General features: G+C 51.6%; 1 protein-coding gene and 1 non-coding gene across 2 annotated transcripts in view; one reads left to right on the top strand and one right to left on the bottom strand.

Annotated features, from left to right (window-relative positions):
* Positions 1-16,290, top strand: part of ptpn5 (protein tyrosine phosphatase non-receptor type 5) — a 79,096-nt gene that overhangs the window by 58,782 nt on the left and 4,024 nt on the right. The window contains exons 7-9 of the mRNA XM_078547861.1: positions 1,657-1,767; positions 14,828-14,991; positions 15,394-15,507. Coding sequence (XP_078403987.1) covers positions 1,657-1,767; positions 14,828-14,991; positions 15,394-15,507 — 389 coding nt within the window. The remainder of the gene's footprint in view (positions 1-1,656; positions 1,768-14,827; positions 14,992-15,393; positions 15,508-16,290) is intronic.
* Positions 12,319-12,391, bottom strand: trnan-guu (transfer RNA asparagine (anticodon GUU)). Its single transcript has one exon. It is a non-coding gene; the product is annotated as a tRNA-Asn (tRNA).

Genomic DNA, 16,290 nt, shown 5'->3' with positions numbered 1-16,290 from the left:
TTCTTCTGAGAAAGAACGACTTCCCTATGGAATTTTTAACTTATAGATCCACGCCGCTGCAACGTGGATTAGCCCCATCAGAGCTCCTGATTGGCAAAAAACTCCACACCCAAATCCCAATGCTGCATAAGAAATGAATCCCAGGGTTCACAGTCAAGGACCACTGAAACAATCAGGACCGAGAACAATCCTATAGGCAGCAGCAGCTATCCGCCTTCCATAGAAGGTACTGCACTAGAAACCTGCTACAGTTACAGAAAGGGTTGTTCAGGGACGTTGAAAGAGAAGGCGTCATTGTCTGGAGAGATGATGACCAGCCAAGGTCATACCTCATCATATACTGGAAGGTACAATCAGGAGGAACAGTAGGAATCTCCTCCTCATCCTTCAAGGCCAACTTCCTACTACACTTGAGTGAATTAGAAGAAGACAACCAAGTACCAGAAACACAGACTATGCTCAAACTCTGAATCGACAAAGGGCACCCAAATCAACAGAGCCTACCACTCCTTCCAGAATGAGATCTGAAAGAACTGTCAAGTCTCCAGGCCATCTGAATTTATAAAGTCAGAGATTTGAGGAGGGAGAAGGGGTAGCACGATTGTGATGTAAATACATTGGGTAAAGACTTGAGGGTGGTGTAGCATAATGGTATCTGCCATAGCAAGGGCTAATGTGGGACTGGGAAACAGTACTACCCACAGTGTGATGTAAAGAGACACATAACCTGAAACTAGAGTCAGTTGTAGACTGCACAGATTTGTGTAGAAACAAGCATGGAGTTAGCTCATAGCTTGGGCTGTGCCCTGTATGTGTACATAGTTTTGTGTTAGCAATAAACACTTAATATTCAACTATAAAAGACTCAGAACCCATTTGTGAGACCTACTGACACACAATAGAATGAGGTGAGAATAGACTTATCTACAGTACTTCCTCGATGATTCAAAAGCCTGCCAAGAGTACCTGCTCAGACGTAATGAAAGTCAATTGGTTAATTCCCCAATTTTCTCCTCTCTCTCTAAAGCACTGGTTAGGGATGGTGCCATATTTACTGCTATCATACTGAGAATGTCCCAAGTGGTCATTCTTCAAGTGTGAGCCTAAACAATCAATGTTGCTGTAATACTCCATCGTGGCAGTATCATAGCTGAGTTCAAACCTGTACTTACCTAATGCCTGAACAAATGCATTTTCCAGCAAGAGTCACTGGTTAACAATTAGCAGGAGTAAAAAAACTGGTTGGTTTTTCACACCATTCACCAATGGTACTGAACTCTGCTCCCCTAATCTCCTCCTGAGAGTAGCTGACTTAGCACAGACCAGCAATTGCACCTGGGTCATTAGCAGAAGCTGTTACAGTGCCAAATGAACATACCCGTATTAATAACCCATCCAAGTCCAATTTTCATGATAATTTATTAATCAGAAATTAAAATTTTCCTAAGTTCCTCCTAACTGCAAATTAATACTCCATGCAGTGAGATGACAACAAGTAGATCCTTCCCTTCACTCAACATGGATTAGGAATATCCTATTGTGGGAAAAACATATATATGACAAATATGTTCAGATTTCAAATCATTGTTCTCAATTTTTCACAGCCTCCTGGCTCAACTGCTATTTTTAGAACTCATTCCCGTTTCCTTGTTTCAGAAATGTACAGTATATTGGCCTGAGGATCAAGCCAATTACCAAGGAATCGAAGTGATTGTAAACAATGTTCTACATGCAGATGACTACAGTTTGAGAAACATTACCCTGAAGGTAAAATATATTAATGTCTGGCTTCATTATTGGATCAACAGTTTGGTGAAAAACAATTGCAAGAATATTATCTTCTATCTCTTTGGCTCCTGAAAAGCAGTTGTTTCCTATCCATCGATATCATTGATTGGTTTCTAACATCTCATCATGCAACAACGATGATTATGGATATCAAGGATCTAAGAATTTAAGTAATGAAGAAAGGTTAACAAAGTTGGTGCACGTAGAATTCCAGAAGGCATTTTATAAAATGCCACATAACAGGTTTGTCAGCAAAGTTAAAACCCATAGAATAAAAGCATGAATATGAAGTTGCCTGAGTGACAGGAAACAGATTAGTGGTGAATGGTTGTTTATTCGACTCGAGGGCAGTATAGGGGTTCCCTGGGGTTCAGTATTAGGACCTCTGCTTTTCTTGATCTATATTTATGACCTAGACTTGAGTGTGCAAAGCACAACTTCACAATTTTCAGATAACACAAAAGCTGGTAGTACTGTGAACTGCAAAGAGGATAGATATGGACTTCTAGAGGACAGAGATAGGCCAGTGGAATGGACGGACAGAGTGCAGATGAAATTTAATGTAGAAAAGTTGAAGTGATATATTTTGGGTGGAAAACAAAGAGACGCAATATAAAATTAAGGATACAATTCTAAAGGGGTGCAGAGTGACCTGGAAGTATAAGTGCAAAAATTGTTGAAGGTGACATGGCAGATTGAGAAAAATGGTTAATAAGGCATATGGGATCCTAGGCTTTATAAACAGAGGCATAGTGTACAAGAGCACAGGGGTTATGGTGAACCTTTATAAAACATTGATTTGGCCTCAGCTGGAGTATTGTGTCAAATTCTGACCATCACATTTAGGAAGGATATGAAGGGAGTGGAGAGGATGCAGAAAGAAATGTATATGAATGACTCCAGGGATGAGGCACTTCAGTTAAGAGGATAGATTGGAGATCCTGGGGCTGTTCTTAAAGAAAAGCAGGTTGAGAGGAGATTTGACAGAGGTGTTCAAAGTCATGAGAGGTCATGACAAAGTACATAGGGAGAAGCTTTTCCCATTGGCGGAACCAGAGGACACCGATTTAAGGTGAATGGCAAAAGAACCAAAGACGATGGGTGGAATTGTCCCAGATTTGCACAAAGTGCGACAGCAGACGGGAACAAGGGCATTTTACCTGTCACCGCAATGGTGGCTTTTCACGCCATATTGTCCCATTTCTACAATGTCCCACCTCATTAGCAATGCATTCCCAGCAAACACGCTGGCTCACTGGTGGGCAGCCTCTGTAATCCGGGTACCATATTTAAAGGCTGCCCTTGCACAGAACTAGACCTCCCCAAGGCATCGGAAGCTGCTGAAAAGTAATGGCAGCCAAAGGGAGGAAACATGCTGCCCCTTTAGCAACGCCTCCCTCAGACACTTCCTGGATGTTGTGGAGATGCGCTGTGAAGTCCTTTACCCCTGCACGGGGCAAAGACCAACAAACAGAGTCACCAATCCAGCATGGGAGGTGGTGGCAGTGGTAGTCAGCGCCAATGCCCTGCAAAAGAGGACAGCCACCCAGTGCCGCAAGAGGATGAATGGTCTCCTTCGTTTTGCTAGGGTAAGTCATTCTTCTCATCACTCTCAACTCTCACACTCACAAACCCATCACACATCCACAGGCATCTCACTCACTGCCAGTTCAAGGGACATCACCATTCACTCACATACACACACCTTCACCTGCCCTGCAAATTGTGTCCTCATCCTGTCCATGGCACCACTCATCACCCACACATGCCAGACATCCTTATCAACTGGCCTGGCAGGCATCCTGCTTACACTGTCTCCATCTGTATTCATGCAGAACAAACTGACAGACAACAAAAGGGAGAAGTTGCAGACTGGTGGAGGAATACCTGACATCAAGGTCCTCACAGACTTTGAAAAGAGTCATCCAGCAGGCTAGAGATGATCTGAATAGTTCCTGTGCTGACGGTGAGGTCGGCGGTGCTCAACCAAGTGCAACATCCATCAGACAACCATGCTGTGAGTCAGTTCCCCTGTTCTGCAGTCCCCTGACATGCACTAATTATCTCTCCTTGATTTTGCAGGCACATCTGGGAAATAGCCGAAGGGGTCCACAACCCAGATCCTCGACTCAAGCCCTGAGGGCACTTCGGAACAAAAATCTAATGACACCCTAATTGAAGACCCCTCACAGCGGTCACCCACATCCTCCACCAGCGCAGAGACACACACTTCGGTGGGACCTAGTTCTAGAGTAGCCACGGGGTCAGAATCTGGTGAGCACATTGCACTGTCTGATTCACAGCAGGTAGCAGCAGGGACTTCCCAGGTTTCCGGCACTCGGAGGACTGCTGAAGGCCATAAATCTGCTGAGTCCAAGTCAGGTGAGGAGCCTCTGGACTCGGTCATACCTCAGTTGCTGGAGCTGCAAAGGCAAGCTCAGCACCATCATGAAGGGTGTCCACTGCACTCCTCAGATTGCAAGGCATAATGGAAAAGTCCGTCCGCCTTCAGGCTGAGGTGATAGCGCTGGCATGCCAACGCACTGAGGTCAATACTGGTAGGATGGTATTCTATGGAGATTTTGGTCCAGGACATTGGTCTGCAGTGCTGTGCGGGCTGAACTCCATCGCTGAAGCCATAGTTGGCCTTCAACAGTGTCAACGCAAGATAGGTGCATGGTAGCTCGATCTCACTCCACTTTTCCCTTCTCCTCAAGAAGTCGACCAGGGGCCTTCGGGCACCCATAGGGAGGAGGTTCAGCCGGTGCATACCCCGGGACCATCTACCCAGGTGACCCGGGGAGTGTCCAACTCATCTGAATTCTCTCTTCCTGTGACCCCAGCAGCTCCAGCTCCACAGGCCAAGGAGGGTGCCACTGCCACACAGCAGGACCCCAAAAGCAGGCCAGGGTCCTCCAGGTCTCAGCCCTCCAAAAGACACCATCAATGTTATCACATACAAGGCATAGCAGTCAGCAGGCGCCTCCACATCCACTGTGGATATTGAGGAGCACCAAGACGTCGCGGCAGGGTTAGGAAGGTTAAGAAGATGTAACTCTTTTCGAGTTAAAACAATTAACTAAATTAACAAAAACAAGGGATAAATCAGGCACAGCCCCTAAGTCAGGTCAGCTGTAAAACCAAGGACAAATTTAAAGGAAACTTACAAACATTAAATGTAACTCTTTCGAGTTATCAACAGATCGCATGTAACTCTTTCGAGTACATTCACAGTTCTTGGTTTCCGGGAGTGGGACATGAACCCACAACCTTCTGATTCAAAGGCGAGGGTGCTATGAACTGAGCCACAGCTGACACCTCGCTAAAAAGATGTAACTCTTTCGAGTTATCAACAGTCACAGATTGTAACTCTTTCGAGTACATTCACAGTTCTTGATTTCCGGGAGTGGGACATGAACCCACAACCTTCTGATTCAAAGGCAAGGGTGCTATGAACTGAGCCACAGCTGACACCTCGCTAAAAAGATGTAACTCTTTTCGAGTCAAAACAATAAACTAAATTAACACAATAAGGGATAAATCAGGCACAGCCCCTAAGTCAGGTCAGCTGTAAAACCAAGGACAAAGTTTAAAGGGAACTTACAAACATTAAACCAAAATGTGATTAAAGGGGTCAACAAACCACCCCAGTCCCCGCTGCGCCCACCGGGCATGGAAGGCCTCGATGGTGCCAGCAGACACCGTGTGCTCCCTCTCCAGGGACACCCGGCCGCGAACGTAGCCGCAGAAGAGGGACAAACAATCGGGCGGGACTCCCCCCTCGATCGCCCGCTGCCTGGACTTGTTAATGGCCAACCTGGCCAAGCCCAGGAGCAGGTTCACAAGGAGGTCCTCCTCCTTCCCAACCCCCTTCCGCACCGGGTGTCCGTAGATCAGGAGCGTGGGACTGAAGTGCAAACAAAACAACAACAAAAGGTTTTTTAAATAACTAAAAAGGGAGTGCAGCCTAAGACACCCTATATATGCATGGTCCACGGACTCCACAAGACCGCAAAAAGGGCAAGTGTCCTGGGAGTCCGTGAACCTAAACATCCTCCTATTGTAGAGGACTGCTGCATGCAACACCCTCCAACCCAGGACCCCGATAGAAAGAGGGAGAACACCTCTGTAGAGGGCCTCCCAGCGGGGGCCTCCACCGCCGGACGGCAACAAGGCACGCCAGGGCGTGTCCGGGCGACGGACCAGGGCGAGAAAATGGAAGGTGTGCAGCAGCAGTCCATACAGAAAACCCCTCCGCACCGTGCCAAATGGCACGGAGGGCATGTCCCCGAGGCGGCTCATATTATTGCGGGGCACCGGCACCCGAGGGAGGGTTCGGGGCTTGGGGCCAATGTGGAATTCCGTCCGAACAGGGGAACGTTCAGCCGGAAGATCACCGCGCACCTGGGCCACCTTGAGACCTAAAATGACTTCGGGTCCGAGCACGACCGTTCTTAGGTCTTGGATGGCGTCGGCTGCGACCTGGACACTCACTGACGCGCGGCGCGCCAACTCCTGCGGGAGCATCCAGCCCAGTCCTCCGCCACCCAGCACGTCCCCGATCCTGGTCACCCCGGCAGCCACAGCCCTCCTCTCCGCCAGCCACTGAAAGGGACAGAGGGGCGGATTCCTGAGCAGCGGCTCTCTGACGATAGCTGCTACTCCTGACGGGGGAGAGCTGCGTCGTGCGGCGACCACGTTCCAGACTTTGATCAGGTCCTGATAAAAGACGGGCAACGCCTGGAAGGAGCCACCGAGGCCCCTCTGCTCTATAAACAGGAGCTGCACGTCATAATTCAGGCCGTGCACCTGGCGGAAGAAATACGTCGCCAGGGCACACCATCTCGGAGGAGGCTCGACGTAAAGGTATCGCTGCAGGGTCTGAAGACGGAAAGTCGCCACCTGCGTGCGTAGGCACACTAGCGCCTGACCACCCTCCCTAAGCGGGAGACTCAGAACCTCAGCAGCGACCCAGTGCAATCTTTTGTCCCAGAAGAAGTCGACTAGCATTCTCTTGATTTTTACGACAAAGTCCGGGGGAGGGGTCAAAGTGACCAGCCAATACCACAACATGGCGGCGATCAGCTGGTTTATGACCAGAACTCGACCCCGGTAAGACAGCACTCGGAGCAGTCCTGTCCAGCGCCGCAGGCGAGCGGTGACTTTCGTCTCCAGTTCCTGCCAGTTGGCCGGCCAGGATTCCTCGGCAGGGCAGAGATGGACCCCCAGGTAGAGGATGCTGGTCCTGCTCCTCGGGTAGGGGATCCATCTGCCACGGGCCGACCAGAAGTCCAGAACATTTCTCCCAGTTGATCCTGGCAGAAGAAGCCGCAGAGTAGACCTCCTCGCACTCGCGCATCCTCCGCAGGTCAGCCGGGTCACTAAACATTAGGAGCACGTCATCGGCGTATGCCGAAAAGACCACCCCGATGCCCGGCCCGCGCAGAACCAATCCCGACAACCTCCTCCGCAAGAGGCGCAGGAAAGGCTCCATGCAAATTGAATACAACTGGCCAGACAGGGGGCAGCCCTGATGTACCCCTCTCCCAAAGCGAAGGGGCGCCGTCAGGGACCCGTTAACCTTCACTAGACACTCCGCGGCGGTGTACAGAAGTCGGATCCAGGCGACAAAATGCGTCCCGAAACCGAATGCTCGCAGAGTCCCGAGTAAATATTCGTGATCCACCCTGTCGAACGCCTTCTCCTGACCAAGGGACAGGAAGGCGCTCGACAGACCAGCCCTCTGGGAATGGTGGATTATGTCCCGGACCAGATGGATGTTGTCATAAATTGTGCGGTCCGGGACGGTGTAGGACTGGTCAGGGTGGATCATGTGGTCCAGCACGGTGCCGAGCCGAGAAGACATGGTTCTAGCGAATATTTTATAGTCCGTGCTGAGGAGGGAGACCGGGCGCCAGTTTTTAAGAAGGCGGAGATCCCCCTTCTTCGGCAACAGGGCAATCACGGCCCTGCGCCATGAAAGGGGCATCTCCCCGGTAGCAATGCTCTCCCCCAGGACCCCCGCGAAGTCGCTCCCCAGGACATCCCAGAATGCCCTTAAGAACTCCACGGTCAACCCGTCAAGTCCCGGGGATTTGCCCCTTGAGAGACCATCGAGGGCGCCGATCAGCTCCCCCAGACTTATAGGGGAGTCAAGCTTTCCGGCGCCCTCCGGGCCGACCTGCGGCAGGTCCTCCCACAAAACTCTGCAAGCATCCTCGCTGGACGGATCCGGAGAGAACAGGGTTTCTGGTCATGGCCCTGATGCCCTCCGGATTCGAGACAAGGGATCCGTCGTCGGCCAGCAGCGTAAGGAGCTGCTGACGGACCCCGTGCCTTTTTTCCAGCGAGTAGAAGAAGGGGGAGCCACGGTCCAGGTCCTTGAGGAACCTGATCCATGACCTCACGAACGCGCCCCGGGACCCGACAAGTTGCAGGTCCCGCAACGCGCCCTTCTTCTCATCGTACACCGACCGCAGGGCCGGGTTCGCGTCGGGCTGACGGAGACGTGCCTCCAGATCAAGCACCTCCTTCTCCAACTCTTCGACCCTGGATTTCCGCCTCTTTGTCGACCCCTTCGCGTACTCCTGACAGAAAACTCGGACGTGAGTCTTGCCCACGTCCCACCATAGCCTCAAGGAGGGGAAGCCTCCCCGCTTCCTTCTCCAGCCGGCCCAGAAACGACGAAACGAGTCCAGGAACCGCTCGTCCTCCAGCAACAGGTTGTTAAAGTGCCAGTACGCGGACCCCGTCCGAGCGCAAAACGGAGCGAGCTCCGCCCACACCAGACGGTGGTCCGTGCACGGCACCTGCTGCACAGAAGCCGCCGGAACCCAGGACACGTACGCCTTCGAAACGTAAAGACGGTCGAGTCTGGACGCTCCGACTCCAGGTAACACAAAGGTGAAAACGCTGGAATCGGGATATAGATTTCGCCAGACGTCCACCAAGTCGAAGGACCTGACCAGGTCCCGTAACTTACTCACACCTCGCGTGCGGTGCTGGGTACCGTGACAGTCCCGGGCCTCGAGGGTGCAATTAAAATCCCCCCCGAGGACGATGCACTCGCCCGCGTCGATGGAGCCAAGATGAGTGGACACTTCTTCAAAGAAGCTCGCTTGCTGCTGCAAGCCCAGGGGAGCGTACACATTCACAAAGTGAAGCGCCGCGCCCCCCAGGCGCACAGTCAGGTGCAGCAACCGGCCTGGCACCGGCTCCTTGACCCCCAAGATCTCCGGCTGAAAATGCAGGGCCAACAAGATAGCCACCCCGCCTGAATTGGAGGCTAGGTGACTCATGCAGACCCCCCCTCGCCACTCCAGGAGCCACGTAGCTTCATCTCCCGGAACGGTATGGGTTTCTTACAGGAAGCACACCGCATATTTCCCATCCCGGAGGACCGAGAAGTTCTGGAACCTGCGCTGTGCGTCCCTGCTGCCGTTGATGTTGAGGCTGGCTATAGTCGTCTTCATTGTCAAAGAGTATATACCACCGTCACCTTATTTAAAAGGAGAGGACTTTTTAATCCTTCCTCTCCCTCAGGAGCCCAGCGAGAAACATTTGGACCCTCCGCCGGGCGTTCCTGACCAACTCAGGAGCCTTGAGGGCCTCACGAGTGGACCAAAACACCAGCGGAAAAGAATGCCACCGGGCCAAGGCCAACTGGACTCTGTTTCGGCGACCGCGATGACTAGCTAAAAAGTCCCTGAGTTCCCGTGGGGGGATGAGGGGAGAGTCAGTGGAGGGCACCAGGGTATCCATCGACTCGTTCTCAAACGAGTCGAGGTCATCCCCGGTGCTCACCACCAAAACTCCGTCCTCCTCCGGGTCGTCACCTCCAGCTTCCAACCCCTCCCCCGTATTGAGTACGGGTGTTGGTCCGGAACTGCCAGTAGGCTCCACCTCCACCTCGATCCCACCCCCAGAATCAAGGCCAGAGTGGTCCTCTCTGGTCTCCTCTAATAAATTAGGGCCAGAGGGTGGCGGCACTACGGATGCCCGCTCTCCTCCTGGCACCGGGTCGTCCGGGGAGCTCAAAATGAGCTCCTGACCTAAAACGATGACGCCCGGTGCTAAGTTCTGGGAGGGAGCAGGAAGGCCTTCCTCGCCACCACCACCCAATGACCCAGTTAAACTTTTAAAATTATTAATCTCACAGTCCCCCAACGGGCCAGAGGATACCTCGGGGGTATTGAGTGGGTCTAAAATGGGCACCCCCACAAGGGAGGTGCCCTTAGTGACCCCCGAGGGGCCCTGTTCAGGGGACTGCAGCAGGTTGATGGGGGGAACTGTGGGTACAGGGGTAGGGGTATGTGATTCCCCCAGAGGGCAGGTCGAGGTCTTGTTGGGTGGTGGAGACGCCACCACCTCTTCATCAGGGGAGGGGACACACCCAACCTCTTCAGATTGGGCATCGCCCTCCCCCTCCTCTTCCTTCTCCGAGGGGTGGCGTCTCTTCCAAGGGAGGCTGGGGGCTAGGGAGACCTCCATCTCTGGGGCCTCCTCTACCTTGTCCAGCCTACCCGGACGCCCTGCCCTCTGGGGTTTGGGGTTTTCCTTTACCACCGGCTCGGGGACATGAGTCTCGCCCCCGCTAGCCCCGGGAACCCGCACAGGGACGACGCCGGGCCCAGCACATGGCGCCTCAGCACCCACGGGCCTGGGAGCACGCGCGGTGACGACGCAGGGGCCGGATGTTGATATTTCCCCCGAGCCGGTGTCTACAGGGGTCTGGGGATCCTTGGGGGTTTGGGGAGTCTCGGGGACCGCCCCCAGGTTGCGGGTCTTCCTCCGCGCCTTCTTATGACGTGGGGGCTCTCCCCCCGCCTCACCAACAACCGAGATGGCAGTGGCTGCTGGCGACGCCTCCCCTTGCGGGGAGGGAGATGGAGTAGTGGCGGGGGGAGGAGGGGCGGTGCCAGCCGCGGCCGCCTGAGTGGTGCTGGCGGCCTTGAGGACGGGGCAGTTCTTTCGGACGTGCCCCGCCTCCTTGCAAGCATGGCACCGCACGCCCTCCGCAGTCCAAAACACCCGGTAGGCGGTCCCCTCATAATTTATTGAAAAGGCCCCCTCCAGGCACTCCTCCCGGGCCAAGCGGATGAATACTTGGCGCCGGAAGGAGTACACGTGGCGGAGGGCCGCGTCCTTGAGGCTGAGCGGGATCGGCGCCACCCCCGACCTGACCTCCCCCAGTTTACAAAGGTGGGGGAGGAGGAGCTCACTCGGGAGAAAGGGCGGGACGTTGGAAATCAAAAGCCTCTGGGTGGTGGCCTCAAGAGGGTCCACCGCCAGAAAGGTCCCGCCCACAGTGAGTCCCTTTTGCAGGGCGAGGTGCACCGCCCGCTCAGACCTCAGGAAAAATATGGCCTTCCCATACATTTTTGAGGCTGCAACTATGGCCGAGGGGCCGACGACCCCAGCCATAGCCTTAACGCACGCCTCAATAGTCATGTCAGGGTGAGCATAGCTCTTTACCCCTAGAGCCCTCGTTAGGAGGCGGAATGGCGACAGGACTGCGGGAGCAGCAGGAGCTGCAGAAGCAGCCACCCTCGCATAGGTCTTTTTAGAAGTCCCTGCCACCGGTGGCAACACCGTCTCCACATTAGCCTTTGAGGGCCTGGCCACAGGTGATGGCAAACTGGCCTTTGGGCCAGAGCCACACCCACCCCGGGAAGTATTGGCCATTGTATTGTGTTTTTTTTTTAAAAATATCTATTATTTTTTTTTATTTTTTTTTAAATAAAGCTCCTCCCTGGGGGGGAAAAAGGGGGAGAAAGGTTGAAATAGCCTCCCCCTTTTATGCAGGAGAGGAGAGGAGGGAGAGGGGTAGAGGACAGGGAGGCACAGGAGGGAAAGGGGAAAACTCTAGGTGGGTGTCTCTGGTTCTAAGATGGAAGGTGGGTGGGGGCTTGTTGGTCTTCCGGTAGGGGGAGGCGATGGCTTCAGCCAATACTGGCCACTGGAAAAGGCTGGGTTGTGGGGGGGGAGGGGTGGCAGCAAGATGGTTTGTAACCACACACACACCCTCTCTCTTCCTTCCCCAAGTCCTCCGGATGGTCTTCTGGCCTCCCCCTACAATACACAGTTCTTAATAACCCCCACCTGAAAACAAAACAAAAAGTCCAAACACCCACCTAGGATGTTGTAAGTCCCAAGGTCAAGCCTCCTGGCCTTCCTGTCCTGCAGCAGCCAAACAAAAGAAAATGGTCTTCTTCTTCTTCTCTCTTCCTCTCTCTCCTCTCTGGCCCCCCAGGAACAGCAGGAGCAGTATCTAAATGTTGAACTCAGTAGGCACAGCGGCAGCAGGAACACCTCCTCTCTCAGTGTCCAGCTCCAAACTGAGCAACAACGAGCTCAACGAGATCGTTAAGATGTAACTCTTTCGAGTTATCAACAGTCACAGATTGCAACTCTTTCGAGTACAATCACAGTTCTTGGTTTCCGGGAGTGGGACATGAACCCACAACCCTCTGATTCAAAGGCGAGGGTGCTATGAACTGAGCCACAGCTGACACCTCTAAAGTAGTACAGCGCCAAACGTGGGGCTTGAACCCATGACCCTGAGATTAACAGTCTCATGCTCTACCGACTGAGCTAGCCAGGAATATATGTCAATGAAGCTGCAGCTGAATGGTCTCAACTGCAGAAGAATGTGCATTTTGACAAGCATTTCTAAGTGCGTGGCCGCTTCCCTCAACCCCCCTCCCCCTCCCCCCTGGCATGTGCTTGAGTCTTTCCTGCAGTCTGTCTGTGCTGCCTTGCCTTGCTCCCTCCACTCCTTCCACGCACCCACCCCCCCAGCCCTGGTCTGACCCACACTGGAGCCCTTGTCCAGGCACCGCACTGAAAGCCAGATGGGAAAAAGCGACTTGTGTGTGCCCCCCGCGAATGTGCAATGCCTCATCCTTGATGTTCTATGGGCAATGCTCACAAGTGCTGCGCAAGGTTGTGTGCACTCACCTCCTGGTTCAGGTCATCAGGTGCACACCTTTTAAAGACAGTCTCCAAGTGCGCTGTTGTGAAGTAACGTCAATGTGGGTGGTAAATTTGATGCGGGGGATGATTCTTGCAAACAGTGCTTAAAATTAGATGCAAATGTATTAAAATGATGTTCCCGATGTCCGATGGCGGCCCACGATTGACGGGTGGAGCGGACAATCGCAAACTGGTTTAATGATGGTGTAAAACCAATCTTTGGCCTTCTTGCCATATTGCTACCCTCTAACCAGCATGATGCCCGATACCAACGGAGCCAGAAAATTTCAGCCAATATCAGGAAAATCTTTTTGTGTAGCAAATGATTAGAATCTGAAATGCACTGCCCGAGCGTGTGGTGGAGGCAGATTCAATTATGACTTTCAAAAGGAATTGGATAATCATCTGAAGAGAAAAGAAATGGCACGTCTACATGGAAAAGACAGGGGAGTGGACTAGCTGAGTTGCGCTTGGAGAGAGCCGACACATGGGCTGAAGCCTTCTTCTGTGCTGTAACCATTCTATGATTCTATGATTCTGTGAAGTCAGTCTTGTTTCTTTTGGAAGAGGAGTAATTGCAACGTGGAACGAATCAACAAAATTAATTCAGACAGCACGTATACTGTGAAGAAGGATTCACACGCCAAGAGATATCAGCCAGAAAATGGAAATTAAAAATAAGGAATTCAGGCAAAAGTGTTTCAAAGCTTGGTTGGGTAATGGAAGAAGTTACTCAGGAAATTCATTTAACCAATCACTGAATGGTTTTGAGGCAATTAGATGCGTTACATAGAACCATAGATTAATACAGCACAGAAGGACCCCATGGGGTCATTAAATCTGTGACAGCTCTTTTGAAGAGTAATCCACTTAGTCCTACTTTCTAGCTTTTTCCCCCATATCCCTGCAGTTCTCTCTTCTTCCAGAATTTATCCAATTACCCTTTGAAGACTACTATTGAATCAATATCCAAATGCATCTGTCAGGCAGGGCATTTTAAATCCTAAGCACTTGTTCCATAAACCTTTTCCCATATTGCCTCTGGTTCCTTTTGCAATCATCTAAATTCTGTGCTCTCTAGTTATCCATCCTTCAGTCATTGGAAACAGTGGGCTGAATTTTCTCAGTCATTTGGGAATGAACTAGGAGGTGGGGGTGGGGCAAGGTGTTGAATATTGCGACGAAAGGCCTCGGGACAGAAGCTCGCCGTCTTCACATTGCAACTGGGTGTTCCGAAGGAGTCTGGCTTGGCAGGAGGACCTGCTGCTCAATCTCAGCGGGAAGGTAATTAAGCTTATTAAACATGCAATTAACTGCAATTTTATCGGGTATTTCAGACTTTTCACAGGTTGCAAAGGAAATAGAGGCTTCAGAACCTCACCAGATATAACGAGGTGGTGAGTTAGTGGAAGTTCAGAGCTGAAAGCAAAATACTGCAGATGCTGGAAATCTGAAACAAAAACAAAAACAAAAAATGCTGGAAGAACTCAGCAGGTCTGGCAGCATCTGTGGAGAGAGAAACAGAGTCAACGTTTCAAGTACTTATGACTCTTCTTCACGGATGCTGCCAGATCTGCTGAGTTTTTACAGCATTTTTGTTTTTGTTGTAGCAGAAGGTCAGTCCTGGCTCCGGACAGCAGCCATTATGAATGCTAGCATTGCTTGGCAGAGAGGGTGGAGCAACACAGGCATTGGTAGTGTCAGTTGAGAACAAGAAAAAAGTTGCCAACACTATGGAGGCATACTGCCAGAGCATCATATAGGAACTGGCACATGTGAACCAAGCAGGTGGTGTAAGGGGCCTTGAAACTCAGTGCAGCTATCTGCCTTGGGTTTCAATCACTCAGGCTACAGGGCCTCCAGTGAGGAGGTCGATCAGACCGGGATTGCTACATCTATAGGCATCACGATAGCAGCAACCTGAGGGCTAACACGAGCACCAGCCTCGGGCAGGGGTAAGAGAACTCGCAGGAGGAGGATCACTTGTAGATTTATGTCCTCAGGTGTGTGGGTTTATTCACCCATCCTGCACACCAACTTTCATTCTACATGTTTCTGGCTTTAGGATGGCTCAGAGGAACGACATTTAAAGCACTACTGGTACACATCATGGCCTGATCAGAAGACACCAGATAATGCTCGCCCACTTTTACAGCTGGTCCAGGAGGTGGAAGAGGCCAGACAGCAAGCTAAGAAGGACAATAGCGGACCAGTGATAGTCCACTGCAGGTACAACAAAGACAATTTTGTACAACAATTTCTGGACTCAAAACTCATTGCACTGTTTACGACTCTAACTCTTTCTATATTCTGATCTTGAAACTATTAAACTCTTCCTTCTGCAATCCATAGGATTTAGCTGTGAAATGTGAGGTGAATTAATCACTATTTCCCGATTTGTGTCATCTCTTTTTTTCCATGGAAATGTTTTGCACACGACCTTCACCCTTTTTTTTCAATTTGACAAAAGATCTCAAGGTTACTCGGTTGGATGCCTTGAGAAGGGAAGAATCTCATCCAAATTCTTGTTTTTTATTTCACCTATTTGTCCTTTTAATTATGCAAAGTCAGGAAACCTTCAGTTTCTGTGAATACAACTGTTTACATCATCTTTTTGCTATTATATTGCAGTGCCGGCATTGGAAGGACAGGCTGTTTCATTGCCACCAGCATCTGTTACAGAGAACTGAAGTATGCTGGTGTAGTTGACATACTGAGGACAACCTGTCAGCTAAGGATGGATAGGTTAGTGTGATCATTGGAAGTTGGCATAGTGGCTTTTAGTAGCAGTGGGATGGATTTAATGCAACCCATCATGGCAGGTAGCATGGTGGCTGGCCCATGGGAGAGGCCCTACATTAGTCTCCTGGTGGTGGCTAAACCTCCCATGATTAAGTGGGAGATGGAAGAGGCTGAGGCAGGATTCCTGACCATGGGCAGTGGGATTTCAATTAGGCTCATTATGAGCCAAATAACACCCGGTATCCCTGAGCCCACTGTAATTTAGTGGTTGCTCAGGGATTAAATCGGAGTTGCACGGCTTTCCTGCGTTTGCCAACAGGCTCCTCGGGGAGCCCGTCATAGTCAGGCACTCTGTGCCCAATCAAGGGACCCAGCATCGGGCAGGGGGTAGTCGCTGAAAGCTACCCCCTGCCCTTGCCCTGATCCCCCCCCCTCCACCCCCCCAAAAAACCCATGACTGCCACACCATAACCTCCATCCTGCCCTCACTCAATGCAGTGACCTGGGGTTCTATGATGATCCTGGGCCTCTGGTAGGTGTAGTGTTGCCAGCAGCCACTGCTTCTACTGGCAAGATGAGGAGCTACTGAGCTCTGATTGGCCGGCAGCACCTAGCGGGCAGACCTTCTGATGCAGAGGTCTCAATCGCAGGGAAGCCCACCGGTGGACACATGTGCCTGAAGAGCATTTGATTCCATCAGACCTCCCTGGTAGAACCACCAGTTCTCCGACCATTGGGCAAGATGCCTGCTGGCCTGACAAAATTCCGGCCAGTGTCTTAATTAAA

Source organism: Cetorhinus maximus, chromosome 9 (genome assembly GCF_964194155.1).
Source record: "Cetorhinus maximus chromosome 9, sCetMax3.hap1.1, whole genome shotgun sequence".
In the NCBI taxonomy this organism is placed as follows: domain Eukaryota; kingdom Metazoa; phylum Chordata; class Chondrichthyes; order Lamniformes; family Cetorhinidae; genus Cetorhinus; species Cetorhinus maximus.
This window is presented reverse-complemented; position numbering and strand designations above follow the sequence as displayed.